The sequence below is a fragment of the Schistocerca nitens genome, chromosome 5 (genome assembly GCF_023898315.1).
Source record: "Schistocerca nitens isolate TAMUIC-IGC-003100 chromosome 5, iqSchNite1.1, whole genome shotgun sequence".
NCBI lineage: Eukaryota > Metazoa > Arthropoda > Insecta > Orthoptera > Acrididae > Schistocerca > Schistocerca nitens.
The window spans coordinates 860,901,452-860,920,773 of NC_064618.1; the positions used below are offsets into that span (position 1 = coordinate 860,901,452).

The following is a 19,322-nucleotide window of genomic DNA, read 5'->3' on the forward strand; positions in this document are numbered from 1 at the left end:
CTTTGGTTCTTCAGTGTATTACAGATATGCTTGAAACAGTCATTTAGAAAAAATGAAACAGTGAAAACTCCAGGATGGAATGTAACAGTATTATGAAAAGGAAAGTTGCTACTCACTATATAGCAGAGATGGTTAGTCACAGATAGGCACAACAAAAAGACTGCCAAAAATAAAGGTTTCGGCCAGTAAGGCCTTCGTCAAAAATAGACCACACACACACACACACACACACACACACACACACACACACACACACACACAAACTCACAAAAATGCAACTCACACACAGGACTGCGGTCTCAGAGAACTGAAACCACACTGCCCAGTGCCCAGTGTGGGTTCAGTTGCCTAGACTACAGTCATGCATGTGAGTTGCATTTGTGTGTGTGTGTCTGTGATCTATTTTTGATGAAGTCATTACTGGTCAAAAGCTTTATTTGTGACAGTCTTTTTGTTCTGCCTATCTGCGATTCAGCATATCTGCTACATGGCCATTTAGAAATAAGTTGTAAATACTAAAAGCTTAAGTAAAGCAAAGTTTGAAAGATTTGCAGAATGAGGCTATGTTCACCTCTTCTAATCTGTGAAGAGTAATAGAGGGGTTCAGGTCTCATACAATTGGTTCCAAAAAACTTAGTGAGAAACCAGAATCATTTCAGAAGGAATTCATGCCTATGGTAAATCATTGATACTCTTAAATATCAGAAAATTAACATAACAATGGAAAATGTTGTTCTCATTTAGCTTACCCATGGTGAGACGATCAGAATGAGAAACTTCCGATGACACAAACTGTAGAAAGTAATAAAGATGCATTCACCATGCTAATAAATGCATTTAGGAATGTCTCTAATATCAGTAAAGAAGATGCCTTTGGATCAACAAACACATTATTTGTTGCCCCATTGGATTGTTAACACAGAGAGCTAACATGAGTGAAGTACCCATATTAAGTGGGAATTCTGCAAGGAAGTCAAAATGAGTGGTATCAAAATATAGAATGTAAGGTGGTGAGGTGGACGAAAGATTGAATATCCATTTTTAAGAAAAGAAATGCAAAATCATGGGTCTTCATTGAAGAAAATGGGAGATGAAAAGCACACAATAGGGAAATTCAGGCTCTAATATTTTTAACCATTTCAGATCCTCTGGCTACAACTGTATACATTAATATTTAGTGTGTATTAGCTGCAACAGACACATAATGTTTACCACAATGAAAACCTCAGTACACATCTGTGAATGTTCAGTCTTTTCATCATGCACAACTGCTACCACCTGTTGAGCATTACTGTAAAAAATATCAACAAGTGAATGTAGCAGTGCACAGCCAGGATTCACAGAAGTTGTTGGTTAGTTATACTCCACTGCATATTTGAATATTATTATTGTTGAATATTGTTATTATTATTTTGCATTGTACTTATTGAATTATCGGTTTATTTATTACAACAGTGAATATTACAAAATTATTAATTTTAGTCCATAAAAAGAAGACAAATGTTCAAAGTATGACTTGAAAATGGGTGCATATATTTGTATAAACCATACACCTAAAATCATTAAAAAATCGCCTATGAGCATTAGAGCAAAAAGAAAAATTTTTCTTCCTCCAGAAAAAATTCAGGCCTGAAAGGGTCAAGGATTCCAAGATTCAGAAAAAAAGCGAGTGAGATTTGTATTCAGACCCCTAGAGAGTGACAAAGCACAATAGGGTATGATTCATAATGTGAAATCTGTATACTATTTGAGGTAGCTTCAAAACAAAATCTCTGGCTGGATGAAAGGCACTGGAAGATGATGTGAGAATTACAAAATCCTACAGGGTTTAGTTAGTTACATATAATATTTTGGAAAGATCTTGACTCAAGAAAATATTTGGTTGCGACTGTTAAGTGTCATGCTGATAAATTTGATAAATAAGTTGCCAGCTCACAACAACAACAATTTTTTTTAGAGATGGAGTAAATTAAATGCTTGGTGAATTATTTAAAACTAATAGATGTTATGGGGAGAAATAGGAAAATGGAAGTCTCTAGAGTAAATTTCATGGAAGGAGAATGTTATATTAGAAATCCTAAGATACAGAACGTAGACAAACATATGTGAGACAATCATAGAGTGAAAACTGGAAACAAAATGAGGGTCAAAATTAAAATAGGTTTCATGAAGATGAACTTGCATCAGTAGGACTTCGTGAAGTATTTTAGTAACATGAACAGCATTTATGGTAAGATGAATACATGGTCATCAACACAGAATCAAGTAGGGGTAATGCTGGAGTAGGTCTAATAATGATCAGGAAAATAGGAATGTGTGCAAACTACTATGAGCAAGATAGTGTGTGCATCCCATAGCCAAGATGGACACAATACCAAGACTCATCTCTATAGTATAAGTGTATATACCAGCTAGTTCCACAGAAGATGAAGAAATTGAAATAATGTATTATGAGAGAAAATAACATGAACTGAAAGTAAATAGTGTCAGAATTAGCTGTCTGGTGATAATTTTGCAAGAGTGCAATATAATTGTTACTAACATGGAAGAAGGTTGTTTGCATGGAAGAGATCTAGTGACACTAGAAGATTTTGGATACTTTGTGTAGTGGCAAGACAGATTTAGACACCAGATTTTAAACTAAAAATCTCAAAAAAACATATATGGACTTTGAGCATAATTTGTTGGTTATGTATTGCACATTAAAACAGGAGAAATTGTGTCAGTGGCATTTGAAATGCACTGGATTTTATCCTTGGGAATAACTTTTACTGAAAGGTTACAGAGCTAATACTATTTATCATACTAAATAAATTTCTTCGTTTATGATAAGAAGAGTTTTGGCAGAATGTAAATAGTTTAGGAGTAAAGGAGACAACACTCTGAAAAATTTTAAATTTTTATTTATTTATTTGTCCATGGATCATTTCTTATAATGATATTTGACACTTCATTTTTACATAAATCTTACATTTACATAGCTAGTTACAAAAAAGTAGTACGTATACATATATTTTATAGAATATTCACAGAAAATGTCATTAAAGTACAATTGAATATATATATATATATATATATATATATATATATATATATATATATATATATATATATATATATATATATATATATATATATATATATATAAAGAAAGATGATGAGACTTACCAAACAAAAGCGCTGGCAGGTCGATAGACACACAAACAAACACAAATATACACACAAAATTCAAGCTTTTGCAACAAACTGTTGCCTCATCAGGAAAGAGGGAAGGAGAGGCAACAGTTTGTTGCGAAAGCTTGAATTTTGTGTGTATATTTGTGTTTGTTTGTGTGTCTATCGACCTGCCAGCGCTTTTGTTTGGTAAGTCTCATCATCTTTCTTTTTAGATATATTTTTTCCACGTGGAATGTTTCCCCTCTGTTATATATATATATATATATATATATATATATAAAATTAATAGAGGGAAACATTCCACGTGGGAAAAATATATCTAAAAACAGAGATGATGTGACTTACCAAACGAAAGCGCTGGCACGTCGATAGACACACAAACAAACACAAACATACACACAAAATTCAAGCTTTCGCAACAAACTGTTGCCTCATCAGGAAAGAGGGAAGGAGAGGGAAAGACGAAAGGATGTGGGTTTTAAGGGAGAGGGTAAGGAGTCATTCCAATCCCGGGAGCGGAAAGACTTACCTTAGGGGGAAAAAGGACGGGTATACACTCGCCCAATATGTCTGCTTGTGTCTGTATATGTGTGGATGGATATGTGTGTGTGTGCGAGTGTATACCCGTCCTTTTACCTCCTAAGGTAAGTCTTTCCGCTCCCGGGATTGGAATGACTCCTTACCCTCTCCCTTAAATCCCACATCCTTTCGTCTTTCCCTCTCCTTCCCTCTTTCCTGATGAGGCAACAGTTTGTTGCGAAAGCTTGAATTTTGTGTGTATGTTTGTGTTTGTTTGTGTGTGTATCGACGTGCCAGCGCTTTCGTTTGGTAAGTCACATCATCTCTATATATATATATAGTTATAATAGAGGGAAACATTCCACGTAGGAAAAATATATCTAAAAACAAAGATGATGTGACTTACCAAATGAAAGTGCTGGCAGGTCGACAGACACACATCCTTTCGTCTTTCCCTCTCCTTCCCTCTTTCCTGATGAGGCAACAGTTTGTTGCGAAAGCTTGAATTTTGTGTGTATGTTTGTGTTTGTTTGTGTGTGTATCGACGTGCCAGCGCTTTCGTTTGGTAAGTCACATCATCTCTATATATATATATAGTTATAATAGAGGGAAACATTCCACGTAGGAAAAATATATCTAAAAACAAAGATGATGTGACTTACCAAATGAAAGTGCTGGCAGGTCGACAGACACACATCCTTTCGTCTTTCCCTCTCCTTCCCTCTTTCCTGATGAGGCAACAGTTTGTTGCGAAAGCTTGAATTTTGTGTGTATGTTTGTGTTTGTTTGTGTGTCTGTCGACCTGCCAGCACTTTCATTTGGTAAGTCACATCATCTTATATATATATATATATATATATATATATATATATATATATATATATATATATATATATATGTGTGTGTGTGTGTGTGTGTGTGTGTGTGACTTACCAAATGAAAGTGCTGGCAGGTCGACAGACACACAAACAAACACAAACATACACACAAAATTCAAGCTTTCGCAACCAACGGTTGCCTCGTCAGGAAAGAGGGAAGGCGAGGGAAAGACGAAAGGATTTGGGTTTTAAGGGAGAGGGTAAGGAGTCATTCCAATCCCGGGAGCGGAAAGACTTACCTTAGGGGGAAAAAAGTACGGGTATACACTCGCACACACACACATATCCATCCACACATATACAGACACAAGCAGACATCTATATATATATATATATATATATATATATATAGAGGGAAATATTCCACGTAGAAAAAATATATCTAAAAACAAAGATGATGTGACTTACCAAATGAAAGTGCTGGCAGGTCGAGAGACACACAAACGAACACAAACATACACACAAAATTCAAGCTTTCGCAACAAACTGTTGCCTCATCAGGAAAGAGGGAAGGAGAGGGAAAGACGAAAGGATGTGGGTTTTAAGGGAGAAGGTAAGGAGTCATTCCAATCCCGGGAGCGGAAAGACTTACCTTAGGGGGAAAAAAGGATCGGTATACACTCGCACTCACACACACATATCCATACACACATATACAGACACAAGCAGACATCTCACAAGCAGACATATTTAAAGACAAAGAATTTGGGCAGAGATGTCAGTCGAGGCAGAAGTGCAGAGGCAAAGATGTTGTTGAATGACAGGTGAGGTATGAGTGGCGGCAACTTGAAATTAGCGGAGATTGAGGCCTGGTGGATAACAAGAAGAGAGGATATATTGAAGAGCAAGTTCCCATCTCCGGAGCTTGGATAGGTTGGCGTTAGTGGGAAGTATCCAGATAACCCGGACGGTGTAACACTGCGCCAAGATGCGCTGGCCGTGCACCAAGGCATGTTTAGCCACAGGGTGATCCTCATTACCAACAAACACTGTCTGCCTGTGTCCATTCATGCGAATGGACAGTTTGTTGCTGGTCATTCCCACAGAGAATGCATCACAGTGTAGGCAGGTCAGTTGGTAGATCACGTGGGTGCTTTCACACGTGGCTCTGCCTTTGATCGTGTGCACCTTCCGGGTTACAGGACTGGAGTAGGTGGTGGTGGGAGGGTGCATGGGACAGGTTTTACACCGGGGGCGGTTACAAGGGTAGGAGCCAGAGGGTAGGGAAGGTGGTTTGGGGATTTCATAGGGATGAACTAAGAGGTTACGAAGGTTAGGTGGACGGCGGAAAGACACTCTTGGTGGAGTGGGGAGGATTTCATGAGGATGGATCTCATTTCAGGGCAGGATTTGAGGAAGTCGTATCCCTGCTGGAGAGCAACATTCAGAATCTGAATCAGTCCCGGAAAGTATCCTGTCACAAGTGGGGCACTTTTGTGGTTCTTCTGTGGAAGGTTCTGGGTTTGAGAGGATGAGGAAGTGGCTCTGGTAATTTGCTTCTGTACCAGGTCGGGAGGGTAGTTGCGGGATGCGAAAGCTGTTTTCAGGTTGTTGGTGTAATGGTTCAGGGATTCCGGACTGGAGCAGATTTGTTTGCCACGAAGACCTAGGCTGTAGGGAAGGGACCGTTTGATGTGGAATGGGTGGCAGCTGTCATAATGGAGGTACTGTTGCTTGTTGGTGGGTTTGATGTGGACGGACGTGTGAAGCTGGCCATTGGACAGGTGGAGGTCAACATCAAGGAAAGTGGCATGGGATTTGGAGTAGGACCAGGTGAATCTGATGGAACCAAAGGAGTTGAGGTTGGAGAGGAAATTCTGGAGTTCTTCTTCACTGTGAGTCCAGATCATGAAGATGTCATCAATAAATCTGTACCAAACTTTGGGTTGGCAGGCCTGGGTAACCAAGAAGGCTTCCCCTAAGTGATCCACTCCACCAAGAGTGTCTTTCCGCCGTCCACCTAACCTTCGTAACCTCTTAGTTCATCCCTATGAAATCCCCAAACCACCTTCCCTACCCTCTGGCTCCTACCCTTGTAACCGCCCCCGGTGTAAAACCTGTCCCATGCACCCTCCCACCACCACCTACTCCAGTCCTGTAACCCGGAAGATGTACACGATCAAAGGCAGAGCCATGTGTGAAAGCACCCACGTGATCTACCAACTGACCTGCCTACACTGTGATGCATTCTATGTGGGAATGACCAGCAACAAACTGTCCATTCGCATGAATGGACACAGGCAGACAGTGTTTGTTGGTAATGAGGATCACCCTGTGGCTAAACATGCCTTGGTGCACGGCCAGCACATCTTGGCGCAGTGTTACACCGTCCGGGTTATCTGGATACTTCCCACTAACGCCAACCTATCCGAGCTCCGGAGATGGGAACTTGCTCTTCAATATATCCTCTCTTCTCGTTATCCACCAGGCCTCAATCTCCGCTAATTTCAAGTTGCCGCCACTCATACCTCACCTGTCATTCAACAACATCTTTGCCTCTACACTTCTGCCTCGACTGACATCTCTGCCCAAATTCTTTGTCTTTAAATATGTCTGCTTGTGTCTGTATATGTGTGGATGGATATGTGTGTGTGTGTGCGAGTGTATACCCGTCCTTTTTTTCCCCTAAGGTAAGTCTTTCCGCTCCCAGGATTGGAATGACTCCTTACCTTCTCCCTTAAAACTCACATCCTTTCGTCTTTCCCTCTCCTTCCCTCTTTCCTGATGAGGCAACAGTTTGTTGCGAAAGCTTGAATTTTGTGTGTATGTTTGTGTGTCTGTCGACCTGCCAGCACTTTCATTTGGTAAGTCACATCATCATTGTTTTTAGATGTGTGTGTATATATATTGAAATAAGAACACCGTGAATTCATTGTCCCAGGAAGGGGAAACTTTATTGACACATTCCTGGGGTCAGATACATCACATGATCACACTGACAGAACCAGAGGCACATAGACACAGGCAACAGAGCATGCACAATGTCGGCACTAGTACAGTGTATATCCATCTTTCGCAGCAACGCAGGCTGCTATTCTCCCATGGAGACGATCGTAGAGATGCTGGATGTAGTCCTGTGGAACGGCTTGCCATGCCATTTCCACCTGGCGCCTCAGTTGGACCAGCGTTCATACTGGACGTGCAGACCGCGTGAGACGACGCTTCATCCAGTCCCAAACATGCTCAATGGGGGACAGATCTGGAGATCTTGCTGGCCAGGGTAGTTGAGTTACACCTTCTAGAGCACGTTGGGTGGCACGGGATACATGCGGACGTGCATTGTCCTGTTGGAACAGCAAGTTCCCTTGCCGGTCTAGGAATGGTAGAACGATGGGTTCGATGACGGTTTGGATGTACCGTGCACTATTCAGTGTCCCCTCGACGATCACCAGTGGTGTACGGCCAGTGTAGGAGATCGCTCCCCACACCATGATGCCGGGTGTTGGCCCTGTGTGCCTCGGTCGTATGCAGTCCTGATTGTGGCGCTCACCTGCACGGCGCCAAACACGCATACGACCATCATTGGCACCAAGGCAGAAGCGACTCTCATCGCTGAAGACGACACGTCTCCATTCGTCCCTCCATTCACGCCTGTCGCGACACCACTGGAGGCGGGCTGCAAGATGTTGGGGCGTGAGCGGAAGACAGCCTAACGGTGTGCGGGACCGTAGCCCAGCTTCATGGAGACAGTTGCGAATGGTCCTCGCCGATACCCCAGGAGCAACAGTGTCCCTAATTTGCTGGGAAGTGGCGGTGCGGTCCCCTATGGCACTGCGTAGGATCCTACGGTCTTGGCGTGCATCCGTGCGTCGCTGCGGTCCGGTCCCAGGTCGACGGGCACGTGCACCTTCCGCCGACCACTGGCGACAACATCGATGTACTGTGGAGACCTCACGCCCCACGTGTTGAGCAATTCGGCGGTACGTCCACCCGGCCTCCCGCATGCCCACTATATGCCCTCGCTCAAAGTCCGTCAACTGCACATATGGTTCACGTCCACGCTGTTGCGGCATGCTACCAGTGTTAAAGACTGCGATGGAGCTCCGTATGCCACGGCAAACTGGCTGACACTGACGGCGGCGGTGCACAAATGCTGCGCAGCTAACGCCATTCGACGGCCAACACCGCGGTTCCTGGTGTGTCCGCTGTGCCGTGCGTGTGATCATTGCTTGTACAGCCCTCTCGCAGTGTCCGGAGCAAGTATGGTGGGTCTGACACACCGGTGTCAATGTGTTCTTTTTTCCATTTCCAGGAGAGTGTGTGTCTATATATATATATATATATATATATATATATATATATATATATATATATATATATATATATATATATATATATATATAAAAAGATGATGTGACTTACCAAACGAAAGCGCTGGCACATCGATAGACACACAAACAAACACAAACATACACACAAAATTCAAGCTTTCGCAACAAACCGTTGCCTCATCAGGAAAGAGGGAAGGAGAGGGAAAGACGAAAGGATGTGGGTTTTAAGGGAGAGGGTAAGGAGTCATTCCAATTCCGGGAGCGGAAAGACTTACCTTAGGGGGAAAAAAGGACGGGTATACACTCGCACACACACACATATCCATCCACACATATACGGATATGTGCGTGTGTGCGAGTGTATACCTGTCCTTTTATTATGGTTTCTATTATTTTAGAGAGTGCAGATGTAATGGTTATAGGTCTGTAGTTTCCTGGGTCTTTTTTGCAGCCTCCTTTATGTATAGAGATTACTTTACTCTTTTTCAAGCACATTGGAAATATTCCTTTTTCTATAGATAAGCTTATCAGACAGGTTAATGCCTTTACTACCCACTGTGAGCAGCATTTAATTAGTTTAGTGGATATACCATCAAGTCCCTCAGTGTTTTTTGTTTTTAGGCTTGTGTTACTTTTACAATTTCTGATTCATTAGTTGGGGTCAGAAATAAGTATTTTGTCTCACATTTTCATTCATGAGAGACCATATGGTCTTTTCAATATTTCATAATATGTCAATTTAGTGTCTTTTATAAGTTTGTTGTATGTTTTCTTCTTTTCCCTATATGCATCCCTGTTTTCTTGGGTTGGCCTTAAGTGACATTTTTCATACATGCTTTTCACCTCTCCCCTCTCCATTTTTACCTCTACTGTGACCAAATTTTTATTTTTCTTCTTATTTATTTCTCTATGTATTAATGGACATGCCACATCTATGTAATGGCCTACTGTTTTGCAGAATGATTCCCATCCTTTATCTACATTTTCTGTTAAGTATACTTCACTAGAGTCTTCACTTTCCAATAGCCTTTGTAGCCTATCTATGTTTGTTTACTTTGTTTGTCTAAACTCTTTAAATATTTTTCTGGCTTCCCTATGTTGCCTACTAATTCAACTACTACCCCATAGTGGTCTGCATCCTTTATCTACATTTTCTGTTAAGTATACTTCACTAGAGTCTTCACTTTCCAATAGCCTTTGTAGCCTATCTATGTTTGTTTACTTTGTTTGTCTAAACTCTTTAAATATTTTTCTGGCTTCCCTATGTTGCCTACTAATTCAACTACTACCCCATAGTGGTCTGCAATGGTTGTGTTTATGAGCTGTACTGTCTGCCTGCTCTGTTGTACATTAGTGATCATGTGATCTATTAATGTTTCTGTATTTTTACAGTATCTCGTGGGACTGTCTACTGCTAAATGAAGTCCATAAGTTTCAATCAGATCTTGAAAACTCCTTGTATAACAGTTGTCTTTTAGTGTGTTAATATTTAGGTCACCAGCAACAATAATATAGGAGAATTCCCTGCTAGCCTTATCCAACAGCACTTCTAACTCTTTTAGAAATCCATTTATCTGATCTGTAGATACCTATTATCACACATTTCTCCTCATAATATGTTGTCTGTATTGCTGCAGCTTCAAATATCATTTCTGTTCAGTTGTCTACTGACCATGGAATAGTACCCTCTATTTTACTGTGTACATAGACTGCCACCCCTCCACATTTGTGATCAGATCTGCATACATTTGCAACTTTTTTATATTCATGTATGTTGTAAACATTAATTTCATTTTCTTTCAGCCCATGTTCTGACATAATAAATATATGTGGTAACTCCGCAGCTACTAGAAACACTGAGTCATTGGAAGGCACACAAAAAAAGAATGAAATTTTCTTTAGCTTTTGGATGAATCCTTTAATCCTATTGCAGCTACTAGTGCCATTGCATGAATGTTTACAAAAATATAATTTTACAGAAATCAAACAAGGAAACTCCAGATAAGAATATCAACAATGTAGGCAAAGACAGATTGCTACTCACTGTAAAGAAGACACATCAAACTGTAGACAGACACAATGTAAGTGTCTTTTAATTGTGCCTGTCTGTAACTTGATGTGTCTTCTTTACGGTAAGTAGCAATCTGTCTTTTCCTACATTGTTACTTTTTGCAGAAAGTCAGGAACAAGAAAGAACCACAGTTAAGACTAGAACTACAAGGATTTTGGCCTGACGGATTAGGTATAGGTGCCATATTTACAGCTAGACAGATAGTAGAAGAGAAATGGGAATTCAGGAAAGACATCCTAGTTACATTCATAGGTATAAAAAAGGCTTATGACACTGTATGAAGTGAAGAGATACAGCAAGCTCTGAATAGACTGGAACTGATCTGAACAGGCTTGAACTGTCAAAAATGAGTGCAACTCAGAGTCAGGAACATGTATAACAGATGCCTGAATTATGTTATAACAAATGGAAATAATTCAGGAAGGCCTAGAACAAGATAAATGTGTTTGACAAGAAAGTGTGATCACAACAGTGCTCTTTTAGTATAGTCATGGACACAACAAGGAAAGTTCACCAAGGGTCAACTGTAGATTACACGAAAATCAAAGCATATGTAAATGCTGTTATGATATGAGAAGACAATGAGCAGAAACTGGAAGAATACCTAAATACCTGGCAGAGGGTAATTGATGAAGCAGACATAAAAATAAGCTTAATAAACAGCGAGGTACTGAAAATCAGTGGGGAAAACGAAAAAAATGGAGTTAAGATGTATTGGAAAAAGTATTAAAGAAGTAGATGCCTTTAAATATCCAGCAAGTAATCTAACTAGGAAAGGAAACATTAAGGAAGAAATTTAAGAAAGGAAAGAAAATTACTCAGAATTCTATTATTGTATATAAGACATAATTAGGAATTAGAGAATACCAGTCAGAGCAAAGGTTATGATACACACAAATCATATTATCTACCAGCATTGACTTATAGATCAGAATGTTGGACCTGGACAGGGAAATATATGAGTGGAATAAAAGTGACAGATTGTGCATTGTGGGTAATCCTCGATAAGATCAAAAGGGACATGATAAGAAATGAAACAATATGAAACACTTCAGATCAGTCCCATAATTGAAACTATAGAGAGAAATCAGCTAAAATGTTTTGAATATGTTAAACCAGCAGGAAAAAAAAGATTACCAAGAAGAGCACTGCCTTGGACAGAATCTGGAGGAAGGTCAATTGAAAGACCATGAACAAAATAAAGAGACCAAGCGAAGGATGATGTGAATCAAAGAGGTCTACAATGGGAGGAAACAGTGAATGGTAGACTGTGGAGAAAAAATTGTAACAGGCTATCTGAATGACATATACTAACAGAAACTTTTAAGTAGAAGAAGAAGAAGGGCTCTTCTTGGATGGAAAGCTTTCCATGATCAGAGGTTGTCACTCTGGGCAATCTGTGCTTCAAAATTATGTGATCTACAATTGCAATATCCAGAGCTTTGGCAGTCAGCACGACTTTGCTGACAACATAGTGGATGAGGTAATCAATGCAGACTATTTGCCCATCAATTTCTGTTTGTCAAAACTGGGAACCTCCCAAAGAAGGTGATTTCAATTCAGTGGAATGGTAATACTGCAGGTGGACTTGGTACCAGATGTCCCAGAGGTAACTGTGGCAATTCCTTCCATTGTTGACATTTCTTGCAGTGGTTCACATAGTGTATAATGAAATGGTGGAGACCTGGATAGTGAGCCTGGTTCTGTCCAGATTCTACACAAATCTCATCTGACCAGATGTTGGAGTGTAATGGAAAAACTTCAGGATAGCTAGCTGCAGATGAGCTCGGATGCCAGGCAATCATTTCCACCCCATCAGTTTGTCTTATACAGTGTTCCAGTTCTTAATTGATATATTATGCTTTCTTCAGTTTCTCATTTTCAAGGTTTCTATGGTTTTCAACAACACTGGATCTTCCCTCTGTTCAGCAGCAGCACCATTTAATGCTGTGATGACTGAGGTATTGTCCACACTGCTGAGTTAAATGACAAGATTTCTTGAAAAGCATTTTGTGTGTCTGCATCCATTTTTGTATACAACCGTGATATCATACTCCTGAAGCCTCAGTATCCATCTTGCCAGTTGAGCCTACAGATCCTTCAGGTTTATGAGCCAGCATAGAGAATTATAGTCCATCAAAGCAGTGAATTGTTTGCCAAATAAATAGGGTTGATTGTAGAGTAGTTCATACCAGACTTGGATAATACTCTGGAAGCTTAAGCTATAACATATTGAATACCTGTCTTGATTTGCACTAGAACGTCATCTATCCCATAACCGCTAGTGTCAGTGTGAATTTCTGTCTCAGCATCCTCATAGTACAATGCTATGACAGCGGAAGATGTTAGATTCTCTTTAAGGACAAGGAAAAATCTTTCTTGTCCCCTTCCACGAAAACTTATTGTCTCCCTACAGTAGTTCCTGCAAGGTACTTGCTTTTGCACAGAAGTCCTATACTAGCACATTCTAAGAAAACCTGTCACAATATGAATGTGCCAAAGAGTCAGAAAATCTGTGAAGGCTTTTATTTTCTTTGGATTTGGACAGACTCCATTGCCATTCAATAGAAACTCCAAAATTTTTATTTCTTAGGCAGCAAAGAGGCACATTTCAGATCCAGGAAGTGCCTGCAGTGTGAACTTACTTGAACACATAAGCTCAGACGTAGCTGGAGTGTTACATAGTCAAAAAGCACAACTTTGAACTCTTGGAGGCCTTAATGAGCTTGAAGGCAGCCTTTTCCTGGTGGTCAGCCTTGTCAGTGTTGATTTCCCTGCAACCTGTCTGTATGTACGTAGTTGAGAAATACTGTGCTCATTTCCAGCAGTCTAGCGTGTCATCAATGCCTGGCAATGGGAGAAATCTTTTTCTGTGATTTCATTCTCAGTCAACAGTTGTCAGCACAGAAGAGTGATATGCCACAGTTCCTTCTTCACAAGAATAACAGTAGAGGATCAAGGAATTTTTAACGGTTCACTGATATACTGCAGCATTTTCTTGACTTCCTCCAAGGTTATCCATCATTCAGACAGCAGTATGCAATATGAACATTGGCTAATAGATGGATGATCCCCAGAGTTTATATGGTGTCTTTATCAGGAGCTCCTTAGTCCTCTCTGTTTGAAAGCATCAAAAAATTGGCAGAGAACAGCTAGCACTCACCATGTTGTTCCTCAGTCAGGTGAGATCCTATTGACGGTTTGTAGTGACAGCAGAATATGATTTTTCATTAGTGGTATTAAGCTGACATTCCTGGACCAGTTCAGCTGTCCCTATACACATACTGTTTGGATGAGTTGTGGCTGCTAATGACAATTAATGATCCAAGTTCTCCTTGATGACCTGTAATACGTATGATTGTCACTAGCATGTAGATTTCTTTTGTGAGCCTGTGTAGCTTTTTGCAATTGACAAAAGCTTCACTGTTTAATTGAGAATCCTAGACTTACAATTGGGACTCATCTTGTTGATAATTTTGTGATAACAGTGTCTTCAAGATTAGATTAGATTAATATTTGTTTCATAAATCACGAATACCACACCATTTGCCGATGACACGAGTATACTAATAACAGGTACTGATACAGAGGACCACAACCAAAAAAATTAAACTGCTTATGTTGTCACTCAGCAAATGGTTCAACGAAAACAAACTGATTATAAATATACAGAAAACAACGTACATCAACTTCAGACTCTCTTCCCAAAAACGAGAAATGCCTGATGTGATTCTGAATAACCAAGAGCTTATGTGTGTGGACTCTGTCAAGTTTCTTGGAATATGGCTTGAAGAAAATCTTAAGTGGGAGACTCACACAAATTATATCTCAAAAAAGCTATCAACTGTGTTACATTTTAAGGATACTCAAAAAATCAGTCACAAAATCTGTTCTCATACATGTATATTATGCTTACTTCCATTCTACATTACAGTATGGAATCATATTTCGGGAGAACTCACCTGGAGGTAGATATATTTTCAAAATGCAAAAAAAGGCAATATGCATAATACGCAATCTAAGACATAACGAATCATGCAGACAACATTTCAAAACAAATGGCATTATGACACTGCCCTCTGCTTACATTTATAATATCATCTCATTTGTCAAGTCATACCTGTTAAACAATGACTGCACACTAAAATTCAATGGAGATATTCATAACTATGCAACAAGGCAGCAATCTGACCTACATATGGTTCAGTCTAGAACTACCTGCTACCAAAAAAGTGTTTTAAATGTTGGGATACAAATGTATAATAATTTACCAAATGAAATCAAAGCAACAAAGAACCCAAGAGCCTTCACACATAAGTTAAAAAAATATCTCTTGGACCATTGCTTTTATGCAGTTGATCATTTTTTTGAAAGGGGTTAAAATTGTAAACAATTTTATGATAAATGTTCAATTAGGTCTGAAAATTATATACTGTGCATGTCTATGAAATATACTGGATTATTATATACTGTGCATCTCCATGAAATACACTGGACTACTTTACTATTACATTTGTATTAACTGTTTGTATTTTACCATACAACATTTGTATTTACTGTTTTGTTAAAGATAGCTAACTTCCTCATTACAAAATAATGTAAAATTAATTTATTAAAAATTACTTGCAAATATGTTCTCTTGACCTGTCCAATATCGTATGTACAACCTTACAATTCTATGATTTGAATTAACTGTTTTGTTTAAGATAGATAATTTCCTTGCTACAAAATAATGTAAAAATCAATTTGTAAAAATTACTTGTAAATAGCTCTCTTGACCTGTCCAATATCATATGTACAGCTGTACAATACTATGATTGCCTGGATCAATAAAAATACAATACAATACAATACAATACAACACTTTGTAACGATACACGATCTGTCAGTTTTATTAAAGGTTTCTTTACATACATAATTCAGTATGTTTTAATAATTGTTAAATTAGTAATTTATATGTAAAAATTCATCTATTGAGTAGAAAAAGTTGTCACTCAGAAATTCTTTTAATTTGCTTTAAATGCTGATTGGCTATCTATCAGAATTTTGATGCTATTTGGTAAAGACTTTAGTGGCAGCATAATTCACCTCTTTCTGTGCCAATGTTAGGTTTAAATGAGAATAATGCATACCAGATCAGACTTTCTCCTAGTGTTGTAGCTATGTACATTGCTGTTGAATGGGATGTGTTATTAATAACAAATTTCGTAAGTGAAGAGAGAGAGAGAGAGAGAGAGAGAGAGAGAGAGAGAGAGAGAGAGAGAGAGATCATCTTGAATGGGCTCCAGCTATTATTCTGATTAAACACATTTGTGCAATGAGTACTTTTTCCATAAAGATGAATCACCCAAAATATTATGCCAGTGAATGAAAATGACCATAGTAAGCTAATTTATTGCTATGTTTATTTCCAAAATTTGCAATAACCCTAATAGCATAAGTAGCTGAACTCAAATGTTTCAGCAGATCATCAATGTATTTCTCCAATGCAATTTCTTATCAATGCATGTAACCAAAAATTTTAAATATTCTGCCTTAACTAGAGACTTCTGTTCAAACTCTACAGTTATTAATGATGTTATGCCATTTACTGTTAGATCTGTATGTCAAATTTTAATTGGGTTAATTGGCAGAAAACCACTTAATAATTATTGAATTATTTGCAGTTTCCTCAGCTAATTCTTGTTTGTTGGATGTGACTACTACACTTGTATCATCACCAAAAATAACTGGCTTTGCATCTTCATGGAGATAGTGTGGCAAGTCATGCTATGATCTGTATTGACTGTTTTGTTTAAGATAGATAATTTCCTCACTACAAAATAATGTAAAAATCAATTTGTAAAAATTACTTGTAAATATGCTCTCTTGACCTGTCCAATATCATATGTACAACTGTACAATACTATGATTGCCTGCATCAATACAATACAATAATATATATATAAGAACAATAAGTGACCTAAGACTGAATCCTGTGGGACCTCATTCTTGACACTTCCCCAGTTTGAGGAACCTGCTAATTTTTTGTGCATTATGTGAACTGTTTATTTGAAAGCTCTGCACTCTTCCAGTTAAATATGAAGTAAACCATTTGTGCACTGTTCCATCATACTTATCTAGCAGATTCCATGATTTACTCAATCAAAAGCCTTTGAGAGATCACAAAAAAAAATCCCTGTAGGTGATGTTCAGTTGTTCAGAGCATTTAATATTTGATTAGTGAAAAATATACTACATTTTATGTTGAAACATCTTTCTCAAAACCAAACTGATATTTTGTTAGTACTTCATTTTTACAAATATGTGAAGCTACTTTTGAATACATTACTTTTTCAAGAATTTTGGATAAAGCTATCAGAAGTGAGACTGAGCAGTAGTTGTTGGCATCACGCCTGCCCAAATTTTTATGCAATGATTTAAAAATAGCATATTTCAGTCTATGAGCAGAAGTGCCCTGTCTCAGTGAGCTACTACATTTGTGGCTTAGAGTCCTATTTATCCACTGTGAAAAAGCTTTTCGTTGTCTGATGGAAATACCATCAATTCCATATGAGTTTTCACATTTAACTGAGTATATTATTTTCCTAATTTCAAAAGGAGAGGTGGGCAGAATATCGATTTTCTTTCATATATAGCCTTGTATTTTCTAATGCACATACTGGGACACATTTGAACAAACTTTTCACTGGATTATATGTAGGTCAAGAAAGTGCTGTTGATCTCAGATCCTGAAATCTTTCATGCTCTACTACATATAGTGAGTGTTGAAGGACTAACTTATGCGACTTATTCCTGCTACTCTTAATGTGCTAGAAGAAAGTGTAGAAGGTCTTGTATGCAAGCATGACACGAAATAATTCATAGCCATAATTTTAGTAACATCACTATTATTTAGTTCCTGAAGAATGTCATTTCGTTCACCCACTATAATATAAGGATGCAAATAACTACTCATTTTGTTCCCAGATGTTAACACTCATAGTGTGAATTTAGTTTTGGACTCCTGTATTTTGATTTTTGTACCTTATAAAGTCAATTATCAAATTATAAATTATTTTGATTTTGAAGCAGATGAACAAATTGAAGAAGAGAAAGAAAAGTTGCGTGTTGAGTATGAACAAAAGCTAAATAAGATGAGACAAGACTGGGAAGTTGAACATGTCTCTAAGTGCAAGCTGGAAATAGAGATGCAAAATTTAAGAAACAATTTGGAATCAAAGAGATACAATACTAAGGTATGCAATGAACCTCTGTAATTCTAAAAATATGCTCATTCTTGTAAGTTAATTGTTTAACATAAAATAACATAAAGAAGTCTACATGTTACAGTATGGATGGATACATTAATTACTGTCTTCAGTTGTCCTGTCTCCTTTGGGACAATAGAACAAACAAATACTGTTAGTAGCAACAATTATGAAAAGGATAGATTGCTACTCATCATAATGAGGACATGCTGAGTTGCAGACATGCACTATGAAAAGACTATTCCACACTGAGCAAGTCCAGTCACCTTTGGAATAAGTGGCAAACAATTACTGGTAATAGCAACAATTATGAAAAGGATAGGTTGTTACTCATCATAAATATGACACGCTGAGTTGCAGACAGGCACTATGGAAAGACTGTTACCCACTAAGTATTTCGCCAAAGCCTACTTTCAAAAAGAAAACACACACATTCACACAAGCAGGCACACTTCATGCATACATAACTGCTGTCTCTGGTCACTCTGGTCAGGGTGCAAGTGTTCCATTGAACAAAAGCAACAATCTGGAGTGGGGCAGGGAAAGGGGATTTATAGTAGCAGGGTACAGATGGGAGGAGAGAAGAGCATGCTGGGACTACAAGGCAACAGGTCATGGCTGCCAGGTGAAGTGTCAGAAGGCTGTGGGGAGGGGAAGAAAGGATAGTGGATGATGGAAAAGGAGAGGAGCAGAGAGCAGTAAATGCTGGTGGATGCATTGACAGAGAGTGGCGTATTAGGAGGATAAGGGTGTGTGAATTGGGAATAGGTGACAGGATAAGGGGTGGAAACTGCTTGGTAGAGGGTGTGGGGTAGTAGGTTATTGTAGGTTGAGACCAGGATAAATTTAGGCATGGAGAATGTGTTGTAAACATAACTACCATTTGCATAATTCAGAAAAGCTGGCAGTGGAGGGGAGGATCCAGATTTCTTGAAGCAGTCACTGAAATCAAGCATGTCATGTTCAGCTTCATTTTGTCCTGCAGGGTGAACCACTTTGTTCTTGGTCACAGTTTGATGGTGGCCATTGATCCTGGTTGAAAGATGGTCGGTAGTCATACCAGCATAAAAAACTGGAATGACTGCAGCAAAGCTGGTATATGATGTGGCTGCTTTCACAGCTGGATCAGACTCTGATAGAATAGAATAAGCCTGTA

The 19,322-nt window shown here is 38.8% G+C and overlaps 1 protein-coding gene across 1 annotated transcript in view; it reads left to right on the forward strand.

Annotated features, from left to right (window-relative positions):
- LOC126260764 (kinesin-like protein KIF17) overlaps positions 1–19,322 on the forward strand; it is a 187,392-nt gene that overhangs the window by 156,038 nt on the left and 12,032 nt on the right. Inside the window, exon 7 of the mRNA XM_049958103.1 lies at positions 17,988–18,154. Within this exon, the coding sequence (XP_049814060.1) occupies positions 17,988–18,154 (167 nt within the window). The remainder of the gene's footprint in view (positions 1–17,987; positions 18,155–19,322) is intronic.